The sequence below is a fragment of the Myripristis murdjan genome, chromosome 23 (genome assembly GCF_902150065.1).
Source record: "Myripristis murdjan chromosome 23, fMyrMur1.1, whole genome shotgun sequence".
Classification (NCBI taxonomy): domain Eukaryota; kingdom Metazoa; phylum Chordata; class Actinopteri; order Holocentriformes; family Holocentridae; genus Myripristis; species Myripristis murdjan.
Genome location: NC_044002.1, coordinates 26,319,306 through 26,347,042, shown reverse-complemented (window position 1 = coordinate 26,347,042; position 27,737 = coordinate 26,319,306). Strand labels below are relative to the sequence as shown.

Here is a 27,737-nt window from a genome sequence, read left to right as displayed (position 1 = left end):
GCGTTTCACAGCGGCTCTTCTCCAGTGGAAATTCAGTTTAGCTTTTATCATTTCCGATTTAAACTAATATTTACCAGAGTCAACAGGTACATGTAGCTTGTAGATGTTCTATATTAATTTGTAAAATATGATTTTATGTAGCTATATGTTTTTCACAGTAAAGTGTGTGGTACAGTCCCTGGAGCAGTGACGTGGGAGGAGCAGAGCGGAAGTGGCGGAGCACAGCGGGGCTTGACGCTGTAAAAGCAGCAGCTCCGGACTTTGTGAACACATCAAACTTATGTTTTTCCACTCCGGCGTCTTTCCTCTCCATGTAGCATCAATGCCGAAATTCACCCCCAGGCCCTCGGGTGTGGCTGCCGCCTGTTTCTGCGCTCAGCGGTGAGTTTGAAAACACTTTTATGTACTTTAAAAAAAAAAATGGGGGGTTTTCGGAGCGACGCCTGGTGCCGTTATTTGAACCGTTATTTTCCGCTGCGAGGCGCACCGCCAACACGAGCTCCTTCTCTAAAGGCTTTATTAGAAATGTCGTTTTTTCACCGTCACCGTGTTAAATATGTTGAGACTGAGGCCTGCTGTTGGTGTCCGTGTGGGTTTAACCAAGGAGCTGGACCGACACCGTGTCGAGTTTTGCTTCCTGCTTTTCTAAAACTTCCTCTGCTGATGTGACAGAAGAAGCTGCGGGGAACAAACCCACAGCTGTTCGTGCACAGCTGTGACAGATGAGAGAGAAAACACTGAAACAAAATTATATTCCTACATGAGAGGCTGTGGTAACTTTATATATCTCCTGTTATGTTATTTTACCCATACGGAAATACACTCAGCATCACTTTATCAGCGCCACCTGTGTAATCTGATGTAGCTCAGCTCTGACATAAACTCTACCTTTTATTAAAGTGTATAATGTTCAGTTTGTGTTGACGTTGTGCAGAATGTGTCACTTTAATTCTGTGTTTATTACTGAGGTTGTAGTTTGCAGAGGTCTGCTACTGGGCTGCATTATACTGAGAGGTGTTTCTAATTTTTTGTCCTTTGTGTTTATATTCAATGAGTGGGGACACAATAGTGGAAACAGCTGTCCGTAAAATGCGGTCCAGTCCAACAGCAGCAGGAAAGGAAACTTTAGGGCACCACAGCTGGATTGGACTGGATTAGATTTTTTTTTTCCTCCTATAACTTTCATATCAGTATGCTACCAGTTTTACTTCCTGGAAAATTCTGTATTTTTAGTGGTTACTTCACGTTGTAAAAAAAAAAAAAAAAAAAAAAAAAAAAAAAATCCATCCACACTAATTCCATTACTCACTGTTCTAGTACACATAGCAAGCAAGCAAGCTTATTTATACAGCACCTTTTGCAGACAAAGGTCACATTGTCTCGCAAAATGACAGCAAGTAGAAAATGAGTTTAAAAATAAATAGATACGATGAAATAATAAGAAATTCACAGACTGTATCATGAAATAACTAAGTAAAATATGAAAAAAAAAATACAAAGCATAGAAATAAAACACGGCAAGCTAAATACACAGCAAAATTAAATAAATAAAGTTGAATTAAGTTAAAATATATAGTAATTTAAAAATAAAGTTAGTAAACTGTCGTAAATAAAAAAAAAAAAATAAGGATGTCACAGACTATATTGATGTATTTTCTGTATATTTTGATGCAGCTAATATCATTTATATTTTGTATTAAAAGTCACAGAATGTATCATAAAATAACTAAGTAAAATCTGAAAAAAAAAATACAAAGCATAGAAATAAAATACGGTATGCTAAATACACAGCGAAATTAAATTAAATAAATGAAGTTGAAATAAGTTAAAATATATAGTAAATTAAAAATGAAGTTAGTAAGCTGGTCGTAAATAAAAAAAAAAAATAAGGATGTCACAGACTATATTGATGTATTTTCTGTATATTTTGATGCAACTAATATCACTTATATTTTGTATTATATCTTGTATGATATATTTTGTTTCCTGTCTCCCTCCCAGCTAAGCGATGGACCAGCAGCAGGTCCAGGTGAGCGACGAAGAGCCCGTAGTCCTGCGAGAGGAGAGCCGGAGGAGGAGGAGGAAGAAGGCCATCACGCCGTCGTCCTGCGCCTCCATGGATCAGATCACCGTGGAGTTCGTCCTGCCCAGCGCGGCGCGCGGCGGCAGCGGCCCCGACACCCTGCTGCTGGAGGTCGCCGCCAACTGGACGGTGGAGCAGGTCAGCAGGACCCGGGTCTGGCTTCCTGTGGGGCTGCAGCTGCATCTGCCAATATTTTTCATAATTAACCCATGAATCATATAGTATGACGGTGTATTAGGGCCAGTGTAATATTCCAAAAAAAACTAAGAATTTCTGAGATTTAAGTTTTAAATTTACGAGCAAAAACCTCCCACATTTTTAAGGAGAAAATTTGAATATTATGACATTATACCGTCATAAATTTATGAGAAAAAAAACTCTGAAAAATATATTTTTTTTCATACTGTCAGATTTAGTAAGAAGGAAATCTTGGTGATTTTAGCCCAAAAAAATTATATATAAAAAAAAAATTCTGCATAAATTTTCATACATTTATTAATTTTTTTCTCATAAATCTACAACTTTAATCTTGGATCTTCTGGCTTTTTTTTTGTCTGAATATTCAATGGCTGTGTTTGTTTTTTTTTTTCTCTACAGTGGCCCTAATACACCGTCGTAATTTAGTGAATAAACTGTGTAAAATTAAAGCCAAAGTGTGATGGCCCCAGTTTATTACTTTATTTTAAATTGTAGATCATTAGCATAACATTTTCACATTGAAGTTTGGTCTGGTCCACGTAAGGACTACATTTCCCATCAGCCCCGGTGCTTCCCCGCACTGCGTGTGTGTGTCGTGCAGGTGAAAGCTCAGGTGTGGCTGCGGGCCGTGGCCTCCAACCTGTGTCCAGACTTCTACCAGAGGTTTTCCCCCGATCACTGCATCCTGCTCTACCAGAAGAAAGGCAGCGTGTGCGAGATCTACGACAAACACCAGGTGTTCCAGACGCTCGACTGCATCCGCTACTGGAGAGGTGACGCACCTGTCTGTCTGCCTGTCTGTCTGACTGACTGTCTGACTGTCTGTATGTCTGTCTGTCTGTCTGTCTGTCTGTCTGCCTGTCTGCCTTACTGCCCATTTGTCTGTCTGTCTGTCTGCCTGTCTGCCTTACTGCCTTACTGCCCATTTGTCTGTCTGTCTGTCTGTCTGTCTGCCTGTCTGCCTTACTGCCCATTTGTCTGTCTGTCTGTCTAAAACTTAATAAACATAATTTTATTAAGTACAAAAACTACAAAACTCTCTTTATGTTGAAGTAAAAATCCAAAGAACTGAAAATGTCATTGATGTTGTTGTTGTTGTTGTTGTTGTTGTTGTTGTTGTTGCTGTGAAGCTCTGAAGAAGGAGGTGGGGCGGATCCAGCTGGTGCCCCGCCCCCAGCCAACGGACGAATCCCTGCAGTACCAGCGTTACCTCAACTACCTGATTGGCTACGACGTGACGGACGTCAGCAACGTGCACGACGACGAGCTGGAGTTCACCCGCAGGAAGCTGCTGACGCCGCGGCGCATCGAGCTGTCCGAGCGCGACGCCAAGCTCTACAGCACCGACCCCTGGCTGACGGACAGGCCGCTGACCGAGCACCTGCTCAGCAAGGTGGGCGCTCACCGGTCAATCGATCAGTCGATCAGTCGATCAGTCGATCAGTTCCTGGGTTAGCTTGTCAGAGCGCTGAGAAGGAGGATCCACGATTCCTACATTCCCTCTGCGATCAATAAAGTATCTGGTCAGTTTTCTGAGGAAACTGAGGGGGATTGATCGGTTGATTGATTGATTGAAGCGTGCTCAGCTGACCTCATCAGCTTGGTGCATGGTCAGTCAGTCTACTGATTGATTAGCTAATTGACTGATTGATTAATCAGTTCAATGCTGTATATTCTCCCCAAGGTGACTGAAGTTGGACCTCGATTGATTGATTGATTGATCAGTTTCTTAACAACGTGGTTTGTTTTAGAACATGAAAAATGATTTATTTATTGATGATTCACTGACAAGTTTTCAATCCACATTCTCTGCGAGGGTGTTGAGGAACTGAGCGGGAGGATCACTTGATTAGTTGTTTCGTAGATTGATTGATTGATTGATTCCCAAACATGGTCCTGAGCAAACTGAACAGGGGATTGGTTGGTTGCTTTTTTCGTGGGTCAGTTGCTTGATTGATTGATTGATTGATTGATTGACTGATTGATTTCCACACCACCTTCTCAACAACATGAATGAGGGATTGATTTATTGATGGACCATCTCCTCACTGAGTTAAGAGTTTGATGTATCAATCAGTTTAGTAATTTATTGAATATGGATTAAACTTTACGTGGTGTAATCATTTAATCACCTTCTCCTTGATTATTGATTGATTTAACGCTGTCTTGTCCGTCCTGTCAGGTGAGTAACGGTCACATCCTGCTGGTGATTCACGTCGGCTCCAACAGTCAGACCATCAAAGTCTCCATCGACGACACGCCGGCTCAGGTAACGACCAGAACGAGCACCTGGCGCTCCGTGAACACCTGAAAACAGACGCACCTCATTATCCTTACGCTGTTTGTTACTGTAGAAGCCCATCGCTCATGAAACAGTTTTGTTCTGTTTCCAGGTGCTGGCCAGCTTCTTCACCAAGACGGCCAATAAGAAGGCTCTGCTGGGCATCCCTGACAGTGTGTGTGAGGCCGACTTCGTGCTGCGTGTGTGTGGCAGGTATGGAAAACCTCTCCTGGAGGTTTGAAAATACATCAGTAGCAACGTTTTTTCATTAAAATCAATCAATCAATCAAATTTTATTTATATAGCATCTTTCAAGCAAATGCATGATATTCAAAGTGCTTTACATCTTGATTGACAAATAAGCATAAAATAAGGAGTAAAAGGATTAGGAGACCGATGCACACTCATAAAATATGGTTAATTAAAAAATAAAAGATCAAGAATTAAAAAAATAATAATAATAATCAGACAAGAGAGTGAATAAAAAGATTTAAAACAATAAAAACAAATAAGATACTGAATAAAATATAAAAAAACAGTATAAAAAACAATATAAAAACAGTATACTAATATCAATAAATAAATATAAATATAAAACAATATAAATAATTAGCATAATTCAGTAAGGTTTGAAAATAAGGGGAATTCAGAGGGTTGAATCCTGCTGAAATGATTCTTCAATTAATCCATAATCAATCAGCAGAAAATTTTAGTTGAGTTAGTTTTAGTTAGTTTTAGTCTTTTACCCTGTGGACTACGTTCAGACTAAGGAAGCAATGTGGAGGCATCGCTTTAGGCCCTGCTCACTTCCCATGAGACTTTTTTCCACACTTTCTGGGCAAAATGATTGATTAATTGAAAACTGAATTGACGCAATAATCAAATACAAAGCAGAAAACACGATCAGCCGGCTCCATATGTTGTTTTTTCTCCATATGTTAATCGCCCCCCTCCTCAGGCAGTGAAAAGTGAAAAGTGAATCGCTTGTTCCTTTCCCCATGAACAACCATTCCACAAAGCTCCATGCAAATCAGTTCATAACTTTTAGAGATTTACTGCTAACAAACAAACAAACAAACAAACAGGCAAACAGGAACGAAAGGGGGTGAAAGCATCAGCCCTGTCCTGCTCCACTGACCGAGATCACAGCAGCCGCTTCCAGTCCGGACTGAAGCATCGAGCCTGTAGCCTTTAATGTCTGACTTTACGTGGAGAGTGACCCTCCCTGTGGCGGCTCTCGCAGGGAGGAGTATCTCTACGGCGATAAACCGGTGCAGAACTTCCACTGGATCCGTCAGTGTCTGAAGAACGGGGAGGAGATCCACCTGGTCCTGGAGACGCCGCCCGACCCGGCCCTGGACCTGGTGCAGAGGGAGGACTGGGCCCAGGTGGACGACTGCACCGGAGTCGCAGGTGAAACCAGCGGCACACGGCGAGGTGGAATGTGTGTGTGTGTGTGTGTGTGTGTGTGAGCGTGAGCACGGGGCAGGTGTGAGGAAGGACTGCGGTGTGAAACCGCACCTGTTAGGCTCTGCATTGCGTCACAAATCTCCCAGCCCCCTCTGAGTTTCATGGCTGCATGCAAATAACGGCCACAGGCAGCAAATGTGGAAGCAAAACAGAGACGTGAAACAGCCTGTGGTGTGTGTGTGTGTGTGTGTGTGTAGATCCATTCAGTAACAAGGCAGTAATAGTTCGGGGTGTATGATCACTGTGCTGCCATTGGCAAACACAAATTCTATCCTTAATTTTCAAATATCTTTTGAATTATGTTTTGTAGTTTTTGCAGAAGAAGAAATACGTGCAAAAGGAAATAGAGGCAGAAGCTCAGGCTAATGCTGTGTTTGTAATAATGCCCTACGTAACCGTGACATGGCATTACGTTGATTTGAATTGGGAAATGATTTATTGAATTCCCCCCAGGCACCCACGAGCAGCTGACCATCGACGAGAAGGACCACGAGCGGGTCTTCACCATCTCCATGTGGGACTGCAATAGGAAGTTCAGGGTCAAGGTGCTCGGCATCGACATCCCCTCCCTGCCCAAGAACCCCGAGCTCACCGTGTTCGTCGAGGCCAGCATCTTCCACGGACAGCAGCTCCTGGCCCAGGTAACTCCCCCCGACACCGAGCGGCTCACGGAAACGTTATGAGACCGAGTGTCACGATTCGGCAAATACTGCGATCAATATTAGGATTTATTGAGACTTTATTTTTTTGAATTATCCTCCAGTATGTGGTCGCAAAGTGTAAAGTTGTAAAAATGCCAGTTTGTTTTAGCCTGACTTTGCAGCGATATTTAGTCGCCATACCGACAGCCGAGCACAACCCGTCTGGTACCAGCGGGTTCCTCAGGTCGTCTAGTTTCATACCTGCATCAATTCAGAAATAAACAAATTGGTTCAAAAATTAATAAAACAAACAAAAAAAACCCATAAAATTAGTAAAACATTGCCAAAATTAGCAAATTATATTTATATGTATTAAATTAAATAACAAGAAAATTACCACAAAATAATAATAACGATAAAATAAACGATAATAATAACATAAAAAACAAGAAAAATAAATAAAATGAATAATAATAATGTTTTTAAAAAGAATTGCGATACCTATGTCAATTGAATTTTTTCACACCCCTATTATAAAATAGTAATTACATATTTTTTTCTGCGAAGTAAAAGTACAAAACACAAAAAAACATAGAAGTAGTAAACAAATTACATTTATATTTTAAAAAAATAAATTACAAGAAAATTACAACAAAACATAGCAAATAAAATAATTAATAATACTAAAATAAAAAAAACAATAAAATAAATAAATAATAATAATGCAAAAATTTTATTAAGAAATTTTAATTTAAAAAACGCAAAACAAAAAATGGCAATACTTAAGTGAATATTTTTTTTTGCACCTGTATTATAAAATAATAATTACATGTTATTTTTTCTGCCAAGTACAATAGTAGTTAAAGAGCTACAACAGAGCACAACAGGCAGAGAGGATTACGGCCAAATTTATTTTTTGACAATAAAAAATCTGTTTTTGGACGTTTGGTTGTAAAGCTGTGGTTCTCGTCCCAGGAGCGGACGACCTCCAAGCCCCTCAGTGAGGAGGTCCTGTGGAACTGCTGGTTGGAGTTTAACATCAGGATCAGAGATCTGCCGAAAGGAGCGCGCCTCAACCTGCAGGTAACAGCCCAAAAAACACAGAGGGAACTATTTTCTGCCCAAGAACACCCGACAGTTTTATCTGTCTGCTGCTGGAGAGCCTGAGCTCAGGCCGACGGAGAGCTGGCTGGTGTTCCTCCGCAGGAAGTAGATCCCAGTTTTTGAGTCTCCATCCAGCCCTGATGTGTTGGGGTGGAGGGAGACGGACCGGAAACTTCACCAAATCACACACAGACTGTCTGGATGGATCATCTGTTTTGGGTGAACTGTGCCTTTAACTCCTGTCACAGTAAACTGGTCAAACTGGTCTCTCTGTTCTGGTTTTTTTTTCTCCTCTCCTCTGTCGTGTTGTCAGGTTTCCTGCGGGAAGTCGGCTCAGACGCCAAACTCCAAGGCAAGCTCCGCCCACCAGGACGGGACAGGAAGTGGAGGAAGCGGCTCCCACGATGGTGAGGCCAAAGACTCAGATATCACTTTTATTTGTTTACTTATTCAAATCACTTGATCAGATTAATTTGACTGCTTTAAAAAACATGAGAAAAATAGCATGAACTAGCAAAAGTTTGTTAAAACATTCATAAAAAAGTAAATGTAAAATAAAATTACGTTTATAATTATAAAATTAAATGACAAAAAAACTACCACAAAATTACTGCAAAAAATAATACAACATAAAAACGAATACATTCAAATGATAATAATAATAATAATAATAATAACAATAATGAAGAAAAATAAATAAAGATAAATTTTAAAAATTTAAAGAACAAGAAAAAAAAATAAAAATAAAAAACAAGAAAAACACCCCATTATTACCAGACAAAAATAAAAAAGTAAGGATGAAGGGGGAAATAAAACATTTTAAATTAAAAGCCCAGCCTCGGGCCACTGGTCAGTAAAGGAACCAGAGACTTGTTTACCTGACTGTGTGTGTGTGTGTGTTTGTGTGTGTGTGTGTGTGTGTGTGTGTCTCTCAGGGAAGACGAAGAGTCGCCTCCTGTACTACGTCAACCTGCTGCTGGTGGACCACCGCTCGCTGCTGCGGCAGGGCGAGTTCATCCTGCACATGTGGAAGATGCCGGAGAAGAGCGAGGAGAGCAGCAGCAGCGTCAACGCCGACAAGCTCACCTCGGCCACCAACCCGGACAAGGCCTCGTCCATGGCCGTGTCCGTCCTGCTGGACAGGTACTGCTTCCCCGTGGTGCTGCCCAAGAGCCGCGAGGCGGGCCGGGACGCCGCGGCGCCGGACGAGGCCGAGGGCGGCGAGCGGGGCCAGAGGGAGATGCCCAACCACCTGAGGAAGCAGTTCGAGGCCATCGTGGCCACGGACCCCCTGCACCCGCTCAGCCCCGAGGACAAAGAGCTGCTGTGGCACTTCAGGCACGAGTGCATGCGCCACCCCAGGTACGGCGGGACCGACGCTCCCTTAAAAACACACCTGTCTGCAGGAAAACACGACATGGAAATATGAGGATCAAGCTAATGAGCTAATGAGCTAGTAATCACCAAGAACTGGAAATGACTGCAGTTTTTTTTTTTTTTTTTCCCCTCGGGTTATTCTGAGGGAAAAAAACCTATAAAATTTAAGATTTAAGTTGTAAATTTATAAGAAAAAAATGTAAAAATAGCTTTTCTTACTTCTTACTACTTTATTACTGATAATCTCAGAATTTTATTTTTTTTTTATAAATTTTATTTTTTTTTCACATAAACTTGCCACTTCAATCTCAGAGAATATCCAAATTTTTTTGTGATAAATTTACGACTTTAATCTCCGAGTTTTTTTTTTGTTTTTTTTTTCATTTTTTTCTATTTAATGTACTCTAAATGGTGAACACATAGACATTATATAGGGACTTTTGATTGTATTTTCCCCTGATGTTCATTAACGTGCTCTGTCCCTATCAAATAAACAAATAAAATAAAATAAAATGAAATAAAATAAAATAAACATATAAACCGAATGGGAGAAGAACAGACATTGAAAGGTTTTCCTCGTTTATTTGACCAGTTCAACAGAAAATGGTGATTGTTGTCGGTCGTTATGGCAACATCTCAAATCAGTGGGGTTGAAAAATCCTCCTATTCAGTGTGTGTGCGTGTGTGTCTTTGTGTGTGTGTGTGTGTGTGTGTGTGTGTGTGTGTGTGTGTGTGTGTGTGTGTGTGTGTGCGCGTGCTCAGGGCCTACCCGAAGCTGCTGAGCTCCGTCCGCTGGGGCAAACAGGAAGACGTCCTGATCACACACCGCCTGCTGGAGCGCAGCACCGCCTGGGACAGCAGGTACACACACACACACACACACACACACACACCTGGCGTACACACACACACACACACACCTGGCAACCAGATGCGTCCACACAGAAACATGCAGATGCTGTTTTCTCCACAGAGATCAGTGTTTATAAAAAAGAAGATGTGGTGAGAATGAGCTTCATGCAGACTTCACACCTGCGCACACACACACACACACACACACACACACACACACACACACACACACACACACACATACACACACACATACACACACACACACACACACACACAGTTTTGGAGGAGAAGTAGCAGAAAATATTCACACCACCGTTCTTATTGTAACTTTATTATTATTTATATATATAAATTTAATTGTATTTATAAGTGAGAATGTGTGTTGCACTGTGAGACACATAATCCAGATGTGAAGAACTAAATCCAGATAATCCAGATGTGACTGACCTGTGATCAGCTCATGTTCATTATGATGAGCTCTGCATGTTTCATCTGGTGTGCCCACATCCTGATGGAAGACTAGACTGATGATGGTGATGGTGATGATGATGATGATGATGATGATGGTGGTGATGGTGATGAAGGTGATGGTGATGATGCTGATGGTGGTGATGATGCTGCTGATGATGATGTTGATGATGTGATGATGATGATGATGATGATGGTGGTGATGGTGATGATGATGATGATGATGATGATGAAGGTGATGATGATGATGAAGGTGATGTTGATGATGATGAAGGTGATGATGGTGATGATGAAGGTGATGAAGGTGATGATGAAGGTGATGAAGGTGATGCTGATGCTGATGATGAAGGTGATGAAGGTGATGATGAAGGTGATGAAGATGATGATGATGAAGGTGATGATGGTGATGAAGGTGATGATGATGAAGGTGATGAAGATGAAGATGATGATGATGAAGGTGATGAAGGTGTCTCTGGTGTGTGTCCGAGCAGCCGTCTGGACGTGGGTCTGGCCATGCAGCTGCTGGACTGTCACTACTCAGACGCTCAGGTGCGCTCCATGGCCGTCAGGAAGCTGGAGACGCTGGGAGACGACGACGTGCTGCGATACCTGCTGCAGCTCGTCCAGGTGAGCTGGCACACCTGGACACCCTGCCCCGCCCTGCCCTGCTCTGCCCCGCCCTGCCCTGCCCTGCCCTGCTCTGCCCTGCCCTGCCCTGCCCCGCCCTGCCCTGCTCTGCCCTGCCCCGCCCTGCCCTGCTCTGCCCTGCCCCGCCCCGCCCTGCCCCACCCTGCCCCACCCCGCCCTGCCCTCCCCTCCTCTCTTCTCTTCTCTTCTCTTCTCTTCTCCTCTCTTCTTCTCCTCTCTTCTCTTCTCTTCTCCTCTCTTCTCTTCTCTTCTCTTCTCTTCTCCTCTCTTCTCTTCTCTTTTCTTCTCTTCACCTCTCTTCTCTTCTCCTCTCTTCTCTTTTCTTTTCTTCTCTTCTCTTCTCCTCTCTTCTCTTCTCTTTTCTTTTCTTCTCTTCTCTTCTCCTCTCTTCTCCTCTCTTCTCTTCTCTTTTCTTCTCTTCACCTCTCTTCTCTTCTCCTCTCTTCTCTTTTCCTTTCTTCTCTTCTCTTCTCCTCTCTTCTACTCTCTTTTCTTCTCTTTTCTTCTCTTCTCCTCTCTTCTCTTCTCTTCTCCTCTCTTCTCCTCTCTTCTCTTCTCTTTTCTTCTCTTCACCTCTCTTCTCTTCTCCTCTCTTCTCTTTTCTTTTCTTCTCTTCTCTTCTCCTCTCTTCTACTCTCTTTTCTTCTCCTCTCTTCTCTTTTCCTTTCTTCTCTTCTCTTCTCCTCTCTTCTACTCTCTTTTCTTCTCTTTTCTTCTCTTCTCCTCTCTTCTCTTCTCTTCTCCTCTCTTCTCCTCTCTTCTCTTCTCTTTTCTTCTCTTCACCTCTCTTCTCTTCTCCTCTCTTCTCTTTTCTTTTCTTCTCTTCTCTTCTCCTCTCTTCTACTCTCTTTTCTTCTCTTTTCTTCTCTTCTCTTCTCTTCTCTTCTCTTCTCCTCTCTTCTCCTCTCTTCTCTTCTTCTCCTCTCTTCTCCTCTCTTCTCCTCTCTTCTCTTCTCTTTTCTTCTCTTCACCTCTCTTCTCTTCTCTTCTCCTCTCTTCTCTTTTCTTTTCTTCTCTTCTCCTCTCTTCCTCTCATTCCTACTCTCTTTTCCTTTCTCTTTCTTCTCTTCTCGTCTCTTCTCCTCTCTTCTCCTCTCGTCTCTTCTCTTCTTCCTCCTCTCTTCTCTTCTCTTCTTCTCCTCTCTTCTCTTCTCTTCCTCTTTCCTTCTGCTTTGCTTCTTCTCTTCACTCTCCTCTCTTCTCTTCTCCTCTCTTCTCTTTTCTTTTCTTCTCTTCTCTTCACCTCTCTTCTCTTTTCTTCTCTTCTCTTCTCCTCTCTTCTCCTCTCTTTTCTTCTCTTCTCCTCTCTTTTCTTCTCTTCTCCTCTCTTTTCTTCTCTCCTCTCCTCTCCTCTCTTCTCTCTTCTCTTCTCCTCTCCTCTCTTCTCTTCTTGTGCAGCTGAAATGTTTATTTTCTGATAAACACTCCCCTCGGCGTTGGACGCTACAGCGTAACCATGGCGACACCAGGTTTGAATTCACAGTCTAGTGAATCGGTACTACATTACCCAGCATGCACTGGGCCCGTCGCAGCAGCACGTGCGTCCCTCACACTGATGTGACAGAGTTTGGGGTTTAAAGTGTTCATCGCAAATGGAAGTTGTGTGAGCCTCTGGCAGTATCCTGGCACAAACACACACACACACACACACACACACACACACACACACACATACACACACAGTGAATTACTTTGTTGTCTTTTTCTGATAATTGCCTCTGTGGTCAGTTTTGCATGGAAGTTATCAGGCTGCTCGCCGTCACATGCAAACGACCATTTCCCTCTTCCTCTGCCGCCCAGAGCAGAGAGACGTGAAGAGCGGTGTGTGTGTGTGTGTGTGTGTGTGTGTGTGTGTGTGTGTGTGTGTGTTCCGGAAATATCGTCTGGTATATTTCCAGAATGCACTCGGGCTCACAGCAGCTGTTATTTACCGGCGGCATCTTGGTTTTCCTCAGTTAATAATCACAGGATGTTGGTGCGACAAAACACAAGCGCTTCATTCAGAACGTTTGTTGTGAGAGAAACAGGTCATTCAGTTTCCATGTGAGCTGTAGTGTGTGTGTGTGTGTGTGTGTCTGTGTGTGTGTTTGAAGTGGCTCTCTTTCAACTCACACACAACAAACTCTGTGTTTTGACTGCGCTTCCCGCACTGTGTTTGGTCTGTTTATAACCAGCAAACTGCTATCTGGATTACATAACATTAGCTCTGTGTGTGTGTGTGTGTGTGTGTGTGTGTGTATGTGTGTGTGTCCTGCAGGCGGTCAAGTTTGAGCCGTACCATGACAGCGCCCTGGTCAGGTTCCTGCTGAAGAGAGCGCTGAGGGTAAGCAGCATCTAAATGAGCAGGTTCCACAACCAGGAAAATAAAGATGAAACACTTTTAAATCAAATTGCTTTTCATAGACTTTATTCAGAGAAGCTCTGACATCTTTTTCTTCATCCATATTTCATGTATTTCAAGAACAGGCCCTGATCTTATGTTGTTGGCTGGGGCAATGCAATTAAGCTTTGCGTTTTCAATTTTAAGTTTATCATTAATAACATTAATTATTAGGGGTGTGGGACTCTCTTGACTTAATTACGATTATTGGGCGTCCAATTTGATTTAAAATCGATTTTTGATTCGGAATGATTCCCGATTATAAACCGATAATCATCTGAATGAATGGAAAGGAGGCACTATTTGTGTGTCCCTTTTTTTATTTATTTATTTTTATTTATTTATTTATTTATATATTATTATTTTTTAAACCAACCATCTCAATGCCCTTGCTTTTTTTTAAATTAATTATTTTTATTATTATTATTAATTTCCTCTTTTTTTTTATTGTTTGTTGTTTGTTATTTTACCTCCCTGTGCCTCTGTACTATTCGCTCATGCTCCCTTTGATATTCAAATTGAAAATAAAAAATAAAATTTTAAACAGCAGCGTTTTGGTCTGAAGTGGCCAAAACTCTTGGAGGAGGAGGAACCCGGCAAACAGCCCCTCCTCCAAGCCCCGCCCTCATGAGTTTAAGCCCCTCCTCCAAGCCCCGCCCTCATGAGTTTAAGCCCCTCCTCCAAGCCCCGTCCACTCGCTTTGTGCGTCTCAGATGTCGAGGCAATGGAGGAACAGGAAGTGGCGACCCGGCTCCCTTCTCTGCCGTTCTGTAGCTACGCTAAGATGAGCTAAAGTACCGGAGCTACGCCAGGCTAAGCTAAAGTACTACTATAAGTACTACTGGAGCTACGCTAGGCTAAGATGAGCTAAAGTACTACTTTGATCTTAACAGCCAAGTATATTGTTTTGGATTCATTTAAACTTTTGGTCGAGGCAGAAAATCCTCATTTTAGTTAAAAAATCAACATTAAGTCACGGAACATTCTGTGAACTTTATGGTATTTTTCCTCCAACAGTTACAGAATATTGTCATATCAATAACACGTAAACATTTAACTTCATTTTGACTCTCTGGGATTTACTTTTCAGCTTTTTCTTTGTAACGCTGACCCACACCGCCTCTCTCCTCGTGTGTGTTTTTGTTTGTTTATTTGTTTGTTTGTTTGCTGTGCACAGAGTAAGCGTATCGGCCACTTCCTGTTCTGGTTCCTGCGCAGTGAGATCGTCCAGTCGATGCACTACCAGCAGAGGTACGCCGTCCTGCTGGAGGCGTACCTGCGCGGCTGCGGCGAGGCCATGCTGCAGGACTTCAGGAAGCAGGTGAGCCGCTGCCCAGCTACACACACACACACACACGCATGCACGCACACACACACACACACACACACACACACACACACACACACACACACACACATACACACACACACACACACACGCACACACACATACACACACGCATGCACGCACACACACACACACACACACACACACACACGCATGCACGCACACACACACACACACACGCAGTCACACACACACACACACACACACACACACTGAACAGCCAGGAGTCTGACGTTCCTGGTCCTACTGTAAATATTTTATTACTGAAAGAATAAGTATGCGGATGTTATTGTTACACTGTACTGCCTGGCTCTAGCTTTGTCTGTAGCTGGGTCTGTAGCTGGGTCTGTAGTGGGTCTGTATCTGGGTCTGTAGCTGGGTCTGTAGCTGGGTCTGTAGTGGGTCTGTAGCTGGGTCTCTAGTTGGGTCTGTAGCTGGGTCTGTGACTGTGTCTATAGCTGGGTCAGTAACTGGGTCTGTACTGGGGTCAATAGCTGGGTCTGTAGTTGGATCAGTAGCTGGGTCTGTAGTGGGTCTGTAGCTGGGTCTGTAGTGGGTCTGTAGCTGGGTCTGTAGTTGGGTCAGTAGCTGGGTCTGTAGTGGGTCTGTAGCTGGGTCTGTAGCTGGGTCAGTAACTGTGTCTATAGCTGGGTCAGTAACTGGGTCTGTACTGGGGTCAATAGCTGGGTCTGTAGTGGAGTCAGTAGCTGGGTCATTAGTGGGTCTGTAGTGGGGTCTGTAGCTGGGTCTGTAGCTGGGTCTGTAGGTGGGTCTGTAGCTGGGTCAGTAGGTGGGTCAGTACCAGGTCTGTAGCTGGGTCTGTAGTGGGTGAGTAGCTGGGTCAGTAGCGGGTCTGTAGCTGGGTCTGTAGTGGGTCTGTAGCTGGGTCTGTAGTGGGTCTGTAGTGGGTGAGTAGCTGCGTCAGTAGCGGGTCTGTAGCTGGGTCTGTAGTGGGTCTGTAGCTGGGTCAGTAGCTGGGTCAGTAGCGGGTCAGTAGCTGTGTCTGTAGCTGGGTCTGTAGCTGGGTCGGTAGCTGGGTCGGTAGGTGGGTCAGTAGGTGGGTCTGTAGGTGGGTCTGTAGGTGGGTCTGTAGCTGGGGCAGCAGGTGGGTCAGTAGCTGGGTCAGTAGCTGGGTCTGTAGCTGGGTCAGTAGGTGGGTCTGTAGCTGGGTCAGTAGCTGGGTCAGTAGCTGGGTCAGTAGCGGGTCTGTAGCTGGGTCAGTAGCTGGGTCTGTAGCTGGGTCTGTAGTGGGTCTGTAGCTGGGTCTTGTAGGTGGGTCTGTAGCTGGGTCTGTAGGTGGGTCAGTAGTGGGTCTGTAGCTGGGTCTGTAGCTGGGTCTTAGGTGGGTCAGTAGTGGGTCAGTAGCTGGGTCTGTAGCTGGGTCAGTAGCGGGTCTGTAGCTGGGTCTGTAGCTGGGTCAGTAGGTGGGTCAGTAGCGGGTCTGTAGCTGGGTCTGTAGCTGGGTCAGTAGGTGGGTCAGTAGCGGGTCTGTAGTGGGTCAGTAGCGGGTCTGTAGCTGGGTCTGTAGCTGGGTCAGTAGGTGGGTCAGTAGCGGGTCTGTAGTGGGTCAGTAGCGGGTCTGTAGCTGGGTCTGTAGTGGGTCTGTAGCTGGGTCAGTAGTGGGTCAGTAGCTGGGTCAGTAGCTGGGTCTGTAGTGGGTCAGTAGTGGGTCTGTAGCTGGGTCAGTAGTGGGTCAGTAGTGGGTCAGTAGTGGGTCAGTAGCTGGATCAGTAGCTGGGTCTGTAGCTGGGTCAGTAGTGGGTCTGTAGTGGGTCTGTAGCTGGGTCAGTAGTGGGTCAGTAGTGGGTCTGTAGTGGGTCAGTAGGTGGGTCTGTAGCTGGGTCTGTAGTGGGTCAGTAGGTGGGTCTGTAGCTGGGTCTGTAGCTGGGTCTGTAGTGGGTCTGTAGCTGGGTCAGTAGTGGGTCAGAAGGTGGGTCTGTAGCTGGGTCTGTAGTGGGTCTGTAGCTGGGTCAGTAGTGGGTCAGTAGTGGGTCAGTAGGTGGGTCTGTAGCTGGGTCTGTAGTGGGTCTGTAGCTGGGTCAGTAGTGGGTCAGTAGGTGGGTCTGTAGCTGGGTCTGTAGTGGGTCTGTAGCTGGGTCAGTAGTGGGTCAGTAGTGGGTCAGTAGGTGGGTCTGTAGTGGGTCTGTAGCTGGGTCAGTAGTTGGTCAGTAGCGGGTCAGTAGCTGGGTCAGTAGCTGGGTCTGTAGCTGGGTCAGTAGCTGAGGCTGACCTGCTGCTGCTGTCCAGGTGGAGGTGACCGAGGCTCTGCAGAGAGTCACCAGAGAGATCAAGGCCATGTCTGCAGACAAATACGACGTCAGCGCACAAGGTGAGACTCACACACACACACACACACACACACACACACACACTCACACACACACATACACACACACACACACCTGACACACACCTGCCTTTGGTACGATACGGAGCAAATGGCCCTAATGTGAACAGACCCTGAGAGCACAGAGCTCAGAGGTTTTTTTCTCATAAATTTTCCTCTTTAATCTCAGAGAATACCTGCTACGCTCAGTCAATCCTGCTGTTTGGAGTGGAAAATAAAACGTGTATTATAACTCTGTGTGTGTGTGTGTGTGTGTGTGTGTGTGTGTGTGTGTGTGTGTCAGTGGTGTTCCAGCTGCGTCAGAAGCTGGAGACTCTGCAGTCGTCGGGGCTGCCGGACAGTTTCAGAGTCCCGTACGATCCTGGCCTGAGAGCTGGAGCCCTGCTGGTGAGGGAGCAACACACACACACACACACACACACACACACACACACACACACAGGTTCATGTTCAGACAACCTGCACAACCCCCTCATATGTCTCTGTGTGTGTGTCTATGTTCGTCTGTCTGTATATATCTGTGTGTGTGTGTGTGTGTGCAGATCGAGCAGTGTAAAGTGATGGCGTCCAAGAAGAAGCCTCTGTGGCTGCAGTTCAAGCGAGCCGACCCGACGACCCTGTCCCGGGACGCCATCGGCATCATCTTCAAAGACGGAGACGACCTGAGGCAGGACATGCTGATCCTGCAGGCGAGGCGCTGCACACACACACACACACACACACACACACACACACACACACACATACAGAATCACAGGAATCAGAATCACGTTGGTTATGGGCCAGTTAAAGGCACACGACGTAGTTTTTTTCTTGTAAACACACTGAAGTGAAATGGTGTGTGTGTCTGGAAGCTTCTCACTCCTTAAAATACAAAATTCAAAGAGTTGTTCTGTGATATTGTGAAGTTTTATCCTGTTTCCATTAGGCTTTACACGATCAGGGTTTTTGGGGCCGATAACCGATCAGTGAGTTTAAATAAACCGATCACCGATCACATGAGGGAGCGATATGTCTATTTAAATAACTTGTTTATTTACTGTATATACATTGCCAAAAGTATTCGCTCATCTGCCTTCACACACATATGAATGTGAGTGATATCCCATTCTTAAACCATAAGATTTAATATGGTATCGGCCCACCCTTTGCAGCTATAACGGCTTCAACTCTTCTGGGAAGACTGTCCACAAGGTTGAGGAGAGTGTTTATAGGAATTTTTGACCATTCTTCCAAAAGCGCATTGGTGAGGTCACACACTGATGTTGGTCGAGAAGGCCTGGCTCTCAGTCTCCGCTCTAATTCATCCCAAAGGTGTTCTATCGGGTTCAGGTCAGGACTCTGTGCAGGCCAGTCAAGTTCATCCACACCAGACTCTGTCATCCATGTCTTTATGGACCTTGCTTTGTGCACTGGTGCACAGTCATGTTGGAAGAGGAAGGGGCCCGCTCCAAACTGTTCCCACAAGGTTGGGAGCATGGAATTGTCCAAACCCAGACTCGTCCATCAGATTGCCAGACGGAGAAGCATGATTGGTCACTCCAGAGAACACGTCTCCACTACTTTAGAGTCCAGTGGTGGCGTGCTTTTGTAACAATTCTGAACCGAACAGAGACTCAGATGCAGAGAAACACACAGGAAACAAACAGTAAGTAAAGATAATCACTTTACTTTTCCAGTCCAGGGTCATACACGGGAAGGCAGGCAGAGAAGACAAACAAGTCCAATCAGGGGATGAGCACAAAAACCAAAGTCCAAAAATCCAATCCAAGTCCAAAACCAGAAAAGCTAACACGAAGAAATAAATGCTGGAATGCATGAACTCACAGGGGAGACAATGACAATCTGGCAGAGGACACAAGGACACACAGGGAATAAATAGGGCAAGACTAATTACAACAAGACACACCTGGGGAAGGGGCTGGAACACAAGACAGGAGAACACAGAGGATAGGCTGAGGAAACACTGGGAGGGATCAGTACAATCAGGGATAATTGACAGACACAGGACAGGTGTGGCACTGGAAGGAGCAAACAAGACACAGGTGTGTGGGAAAAACAAGCAGGAAACCAAAAGGAAGTAACAACATAACATACAAGGGCAATACTACAAAATAAAACAGGAAGTGCCAACAAACACATAACTCAAACAAGACAGAATATCACAGCTTTACACCATTGCATCCGACGCTTTGCATTGCACTTGGTGATGTGTGGCTTGGCTGCAGCTGCTCGGCCATGGAAACCCATTCCATGAAGCTCTCTGCGTACTGTACTTGGGCTAATCTGAAGGTCACATGAAGTTTGTAGCTCTGTAGCAATTGACTGTGCAGAAAGTCGGCGACCTCTTTGCACTATGCGCTTCAGCATCCGCTGACCCCTCTCCATCACTTTACGTGGCCTACCACTTCGTGGCTGAGTTGCTGTTGTTCCCAAACGCTTCCATTTTGTTATAATAGAGCTGACAGTTGACTGTGGAATATTTAGGAGCGAGGAAATTTCACGACTGGACTGGAATTCCAGTGTGGCATCCTATCACGGTGCCACACTGGAATTCACTGAGCTCCTGAGAGCGGCCCATTCTTTCACAAATGTTTGTAGAAGTAGTCTGCATGCCTGAGTGCTTGATTTTATACACCTGTGGCCATGGAAGTGATTGGAACACCTGAATTCAATTAATTGGATAGCTGAGTGAATACTTTTGGCAATATAGTGTACTTAAAACTAGCTTGAGTTTTCTCTGTCTCAGACACTCTGAAGAAGTCCCACACCGCTGACATGTATGTTTGAATCCGACAGCGAATGATTCAAGATTAAAAAAACTTTATTGTCCGTCACATAGTGACAGGGCTCAAAACTAACACGGCAGTGGTGTGGAACTTCTTCGGAGTAAATGAGACAGATAAAACGACGCAACGGGAGCATCTGCAAAAAGTTTCAACACGACAATGACGTCACTGATCGGATCGGCGAATTGAGATGCTAAATTGCATAAAATGCAAAATATTGGCCGATCCGATATATCTGATCAGATCGGTGGGAAGCCTAGTTTCCATCGCCGTGTTGACTCATGTGTCATCCTGGTACTCGTGGCTTCTGGATGATCATGTTATGTAAACAAAAAGTCTCGTGGTCATAAAACACGAGCGGGTTCCTTTTGGTTCTGCTGGGAGAACGTTGGAGAACCAAGAGGCAGAGACAGAGAGGGGGTTTCTCAGGAGGGGAAAGCAGTGAAACTACCTGGACTAACAGGACTGCAACCAAATCCCCTCCTGCCTGAGGACGGCCACCCCACACGGCTCGCTGACACACACACACACACACACACACACACACACACCTAACCAGAAACTGTCAACAGGTCATCAGTCGTTGATTAACTGTGTTGTATTTACTTAGTTCACTATGGAAATACATAAAGTCAGTAGCTAACATCGTCACTACTCATCTTAAATTTTAATCAAAGTTTCTAGCTCAGTTTTGGGCAAGACCGGTTAGTCCACTCAAGATGATTTTGGTGAAAAATGTGTGTGTGTGTGTGTGACCTCGGTCTGACCTGAGCTCTGTTTGTCCCTTCAGATCCTGCTGATCATGGAGTCGATCTGGGAGACGGAGAACCTGGACCTGTCCCTGCTGCCGTACGGCTGCATCTCCACCGGGAACAGGATCGGTCAGCCGGCTCGCACACACACACACACACACACACACACACACACACACACATACACACACACACACATGCACAGGCTGATCAGTGTTAATCTGTCCGTCTTGCGGCTGCAGGTATGATCGAGATCGTGAAGGACGCCACCACCATCGCCAACATCCAGCAGAGCGTGGTCGGCAGCACCGGAGCCTTCAAAGACGAGATCCTGCACCAGTGGCTCCGGGACCGCTGTGTGAGCGAGGACAAGGTGCCCCCAAAACACACACACCCCCCCCCTCGCTGCTCTGACCTTTGTTTTCCTTCAGAGGGTACAATAATCCACCAGTGGGACGAGATAATCCCACTGGCTTCCAGAGTTTTGTTTTCTGGATCTGATCTGCCTCGTTTCTCCTCGTTTATCCCTTTGAAACCTCAGCAAATTAACTTTTCAAAAGCGTTTCATATTAAATAAAATAACATAAAATCACCACAGAAATACCCGGAAACATGAGGGGGAAAATAATTTCAAGAAAATTTATATGAAATTGCCACTAAATTACCAAAGAAATGGAAAAAAAGAGTAAAAACCACATGAAAGTGACCAGACAGATTTTATAGAAGATTCTCTTTGGCGCCCCCTGCAGGTGGAAGCATCATCATCATTAATAAAGGGGTGCCTGTCGTCTGAGGATCTGTGTGACGTTGGTGTGTGTGTGTGTGAGTGTGTGTGTGGTTTGCAGAGCAGAAATGCATCGTGGGTACGGTGTGATGTCACCTCTCTCCAGCTGCTCCTCTGTCAGTTTCAGAGGAAGTGGCAGCGTCGCAGACAGGAAGGAAACGCGTCTGTGTGTGTTTCCACCGTGCGCACGCACACACACACACACACACACACACACACACTCCTCTAGCCGTCACAGCTGCACTCTGATCTATTATTACTTTTCCTGCTCTGTTTCTGTAAAAAGGTTTTCAGACGTCTTCGTGTTCTGGACCCGACTCGACTTTCATTCAGCTTTTTTTTTTTTTTTTTTTTTTTTTTTTTTTTGTGTTTGGATCCTGACATGAAAAAATATTTTGCTTTGCATCAGGATTTGGGATTAAAATGTTCAGCTCTCATAGTTGACAGATCTAAAGTGGTGAGATTATTCCTGTCCCTGTTGTTGTTATTATCTCCCAGGAGCCTCGAGGCCCCAGAATCCTCTGGTTCATCATTTTATCAGGAGAAGCTGCGACCTGCTGCTCTGACACCAAACGCTCTGTGATCTTAAATGACATGTAACGCTCTCTCGCACAATATCATCAAATTTTTATTCAAAATAGTGTCTGAACTATTGGAGATAACGCTTTGAGATTTCAGCAAATTCACTTGATTTGTTAAAAATAAAAAGAGGGGGAAAGTTTACAAGCATATGAGCAAGAAACAAGTAAAACATGACCAGAATATTACCAAAAAGGTAGTGAAAAAATTACAAAAAAAAATCATAAAATTGAAAAAAAAAAAAAAAAAAAAAAAAAAAAAAAAAAACAGAAAATTTGCATTTTTTAAAAATGTTATAAGAAAACTATTTGTAAGTATTATGAAGAGATTATAACAAGAAAATTACCACAAAATTAAGTAAACATTTTGTGTGGAAAAAACTGAAAGACATCGCAAAAAAAAAAAAAAAAAAAAAAAAATCCCAATAAACAAAAAAACACAAATAATGTGAATCTTGTAAAGGAGATGAAGTAAGAACCTTTCAAAATAAAAGCGTGCCCACAGGCTCCTGGGTTTCAAAGAGTTACTTCAGCTTGTGTCAGGTGAGGCGGCAGGGCGGGGCTCACAGTGTCAGGTGAGGCGTGGCGGCAGGGCGGGGCTCACAGTGTCAGGTGAGGCGTGGCGGCAGGGCGGGGCTCACAGTGTCAGGCGTGGCGGCGGGGCGGGGCTCACAGTGTCAGGTGAGGCGTGGCAGCAGGGCGGGGCTCACTGTCAGGTGAGGCGTGGCGGTGGGGCGGGGCTCACAGTGTCAGGTGAGGCGGCAGGGCGGGGCTCACAGTGTCAGGTGAGGCGTGGCGGTGGGGCGGGGCTCACAGTGTCAGGTGAGGCGGCAGGGCGGGGCTCACAGTGTCAGGTGAGGCGTGGCGGTGGGGCGGGGCTCACAGTGTCAGGTGAGGCGGCAGGGCGGGGCTCACAGTGTCAGGCGTGGCGGCAGGGCGGGGCTCACAGTGTCAGGTGAGGCGTGGCGGTGGGGCGGGGCTCACAGTGTCAGGTGAGGCGGCAGGGCGGGGCTCACAGTGTCAGGTGAGGCGGCAGGGCGGGGCTCACAGTGTCAGGTGAGACGGCGGGGCGGGGCTCACAGTGTCAGGTGAGGCGGTGGGGCGGGGCTCACAGTGTCAGGTGAGGCTGATGACCAGGTGTTCTCCTCTGCAGTTCCAGCAGGCGGTGGAGCGCTTCCTGCTGTCCTGCGGCGGGTACTGCGTGGCCACCTACGTGCTCGGCATCGGAGACAGACACAACGACAACATCATGATCACCGAGTCCGGTAAACAACAACAACAACAACAACAACAACAAAACACTCCTCCAAACGATGGACATACCTTCCTGTTTACAGATCTCATGTGATAAGACCTGATGATGTGATATGATCAGGACACCTTAAGAAGCTTTGCTGTGTGTGTGTGTGTGTGTGTGTGTGTGTGTGTGTGTGTGTGTGTGTGTGTGTGTGTGTGTGTGCAGGGAACCTCTTCCACATTGACTTCGGCCACATCCTGGGGAACTACAAGAGCTTCATGGGCATCAGTAAGGAGTGGGTTCCCTTCGTGCTCACGCCGGACTTCCTGTACGTCATGGGAACGTCGGGCAAGAAGAGCAGCCCCCACTTCCACAAGTTCCAGGTGCTGGAAGCGGCACACACACACACACACACACACACACACACACACATACAGTCACAGTTTTGTTATACTGCATCAGGCCTAACGAATCACTTTTTAAAGGCAGAGTGAGTCGGGCTCACTGGACGATTATTTTTCTATGAGTCTAGACATTGTTTTTTTTTTTTGAAACTCCCACTCATTTTGTCTTTAAGTTATTATTAAAAAATTATACTGGATTTTATTTATTTTTGCTGCATGAATGGGACTTTTGAAAATTAATTGACTGTAGTGTTGAGGATCAGTGAATAATTTTAGTCATTTATAAAGTAATGACTTTTTGTAGTCTGTACATGTTTTTTTTTTTTTTAATCCTATTCACTCTGCTTTTAAGTTATTCTTTTTTTTTAATGAATACAGGATTTCTTTAAAAATTTCTGCTGCATGACTGGAACTTTTCAAAATTAATTGACTGTAATTTTGAGGCTCAATGAATAGTGAATATTGAAAATCCTACTCATTCTGCCTTTAATATTATTAAAAAAAAAAAAACAAAAAAAAAAAAAACAAAAAAAAACTAAATCTGTAAATACCCAGTCAAGTGTCTCGCCATCGCCTGTCGTTTAGAGTTCAGTTTATTGATTTTGGAAACATTAAATATTAGTTTGTTGGCTGTGACGTGTGTGTGTGTGTGTGTGTGTGTGTGTGTGTGTGTGTGTGACCCAGTTCAGCGATTAAAATTAACCCAGATTGTTTGTGCATGTGTGTGCGTGCGTGTGTGTGTGTGTGTGTCAGGCTGATGAAAATGTCTCAGTGCAGCAGAACATGAGAGAAATTAAGATGATGAGAATATTATTAATATTTCCGCACTTATACATTTATAATGAGCAGCTCAAGCAAATGGAACAACGTGCAACAAACAAACAGTCTGAAAAATAAATAAATAAATAAATAAATAAATAAAAAGCCTTCATGGTAAACTTTTATTCCAAAAGCACAGCAGCCGTCTCTGGAAATTTTTTTTATTATTATCATTATTATCACTGTTATTATTCTGATAATAATAACAACAACAACAATAATAATTATTATATTAATAATAATAACAATGATAATAATGATAATAGTAATGATAATTCTTATTATTGTTATTATTATTATTATTGTGGTTGTTGTTATTTATTCATTTATTTATTTTTATTATTATTATGTGTAATAAGAAAAATAAGAGGCCTCTGACAAATTGATAAGATAAGATAAGATATTCCTTTATTAGTCCCACAGTGGGGAAATTTCCACTTTTTTTTTTTTTTTTTTTTTTTTTTTAAATTAGTGATTAGTAATTATGATAAATTAATTAGACCTGGCACTACAAACTGTCCGTCAGCTGCTGTGTCTGTCTGTTTATCAAAGCTGCTGTTCAAAAAGCAAAAGCTCCACATGGAACGTTGGGAAAGTTCTTACACGTCACTGTTGCCATGGAGACTCACCTGGGAGGGAGGTAAGGTAAGGGGGTTGCAGTGCAAGATGCTGCGGTTGGGTTCTGCGGCGAGAGCGAACATGAACGACAAGAAGCTCCATGAGAACGCTGTGATCCGACACTCTGTTCTTTCTTACTCCGTGCAAAAGATAAGCAGCACCTTTTTCTCACATGGAACGAAGAGTTTTTCCAGAAAGACGGACAGATTTTTACTTTCCTCTGGGAGGGAAAAGTCAAACGTGTCTGCTGTGTGTTTGTTGTGTCTCTTCTGCTTGATGTGATTCTACATTCTGTCTAATTTCCATGCAGTTTCTCATCGATCGGTCGGCTACAAATTGACTGATTCGAAATAATAAATCAATAAGCAGCCTAAAATATGAAAATATGTGTCGACTCGGTCATTTTGACATTTGCAAAAAAAAAAAAAAAAAATCCTGTTTCCAGTGAAGGAACAAATGCGACTCGACATCCTGATACAAGTCTGAATCTTTGTTTTTGTTTTTGTTTACCTCTCTCTCTCTCTCTCTCCCTCTCTCTCTCTCTCTCTCTCTCTCTCCCTCTCTCTCTCTCTCTCTCTCCCTCAGGATGTGTGTGTGAAAGCGTACCTCGCTCTTCGTCACCACACCAACCTGCTCATCATCCTCTTCTCCATGATGCTGATGACCGGTGGGTTTCACTTTATTTTAATTTATTTATTTTACTTTATTTTCCTCGGGGGAAAGTCGCAGTTCCAGCGTCTCCATGAAAAAACAAAACTAAACGCACCTGCGATGAAAAGCTTTTCATATTTTACACAGAAATGTGTCAGTCCGCTTTTCTAAAAATGTATTTTAATGTCATGGTGGGAAACAATGTAACACATAAAACGCGTAATTTATTTCTTTTCCACCGTTCAAAAACATGGACGGTTGAGTTTATTGGTTTCTTTAAATGACAAATTACGTGTTAACTCAGCATTTTTTGTCAGCTGAGTCTGGGCGGGACACGGTGCCAAACCAACAGGACATCAGTCTGGGAGAGAAATAGGCTTTTATTTTGAAGGGACATGTAGATGAGAGAGGATGTTGACAGATCTGTGAAAGTTTTTTTGAAATTTTAATTTACAGCCACTAGAGCAGGATGATGATGTCACTGTTTTAGATGCTCTGTTTGACAGGAAGTCGAGGTCATGTGAGGTCATGAGGTCATGTGAGGTCATTTCTTTTGGGACTTCAGATAAACAGAGAAATAGATAGATAGATAGATAGATAGATAGATAGATAGATAGATAGATAGATACTTTATTCATCCCGAAGGAAATTCACAGTTTTCAGCAGTATCCACAGAGCACAAGATTAAATAAATTAAAAAAAAATAAAGAATAAAATATGACACCAGAGATCTAAGTACACAATGTGCAAATTTAGAAAGAAATAGACCCTTTCAAAGTAAAAGCTCTTGTTTTGTGCCGGGCGACAGGCATGCCGCAGCTGACCAGCAAGGAGGACATCGAGTACATCCGCGAGGCGCTGACGGTGGGCCGCAGCGAGGACGAGGCGCAGCGCCACCTGCTGGACCAGATCGAGATCTGCAGGGAGAAAGGCTGGATGGTGCAGATCAACTGGTTTGTCCACCTGGTGCTGGGCATCAAGCAGGGCGTGGAGAAACGCTCCGCCTAGAGCGCCGCGCCGCACGCCAGCGCTCCTGCTTTTACTTTGTTTTTCCTTTATTTTTACAAAGATAACTGTTACAGACGTTTTTTATTTTTCCCTGAGAAGCCGTGTCCTCGATGAGCTTCCGATCTGCACAGAGAGTGTGGCGTTGAACCGGCAACCGCACATTTCCCATTTCAAAACCCCTCCAAGTCCTCCTCGAAAAAGAGACGCAGACAAAGACAGATTCTATAGAGATCCATCGTGTGTCTCCACCTGCAGGGGGCGCCATAGAGGCCAAACAGTCAAATCAGCAGCGGTTAATGGGACTTTTCCAGAAACTCGGCTCTTTAAATGATAATAATATTTTTTTTCTTCCTGTGCGTCGCTGAAAATGAGCTGCTGGTTCTGGACGGATCAGTTCACAGCGCTGAGCCACTTATTCTGCTGTGTTTAGTGCTCAGTGCTGCCCCCGGTGGACAGACACTGAACTGCAGCCTGTCTCTCTGGAAGTGGACAATTTAAATCTGTAGAGTTTGATGCAGCTGCTGGAGGATGAGGAATGTAACTGCACAGCAAAAAAACAAAATATAAATAAATAAATAAATAAATAAATCATGATCATCGACTGAGAGCTGAAAGTCGACTGAAGGACGGACGAAGACTTGAATTTTGAAATCAGTAGAAACCATGAACAGAAAAATGTTCATAAATTCTGTTTTACTTTTTTGCACTTCAAAAGTTTAATCTGAAGGAACGATGAAGAAAAGGCTGAAGATGACCAACTGAAATTTATATTTTATATTTTTGCATTTTCACGGCCACAATGGCGACTGAAGCGCTGTCAGGACGTGAGATTAGGATTGGGATTAAGTCGCCACAACGCAAACTGGACACCACATGTTAATGGTTAAGACTGAAAGT

The 27,737-nt window shown here is 44.2% G+C and overlaps 1 protein-coding gene across 1 annotated transcript; it reads left to right on the top strand.

Annotated features, from left to right (window-relative positions):
• Positions 1-216: 216 nt before the first annotated feature.
• On the top strand, positions 217-27,737 carry pik3cg (phosphatidylinositol-4,5-bisphosphate 3-kinase, catalytic subunit gamma). Its single transcript, XM_030045891.1, has 24 exons — positions 217-381; positions 2,002-2,221; positions 2,883-3,054; positions 3,412-3,674; positions 4,464-4,550; positions 4,675-4,775; positions 5,806-5,975; positions 6,486-6,673; positions 7,649-7,756; positions 8,091-8,184; positions 8,713-9,139; positions 9,917-10,015; positions 10,969-11,104; positions 13,383-13,448; positions 14,683-14,826; positions 17,101-17,182; positions 17,484-17,587; positions 17,743-17,889; positions 20,780-20,870; positions 20,984-21,114; positions 23,257-23,368; positions 23,566-23,723; positions 25,767-25,848; positions 26,641-27,737. The coding sequence occupies exons 2-24, from the start codon at positions 2,009-2,011 to the stop codon at positions 26,838-26,840; spliced, it is 3,375 nt and encodes a 1,124-aa protein (XP_029901751.1). The 5' UTR covers positions 217-381; positions 2,002-2,008; the 3' UTR covers positions 26,841-27,737.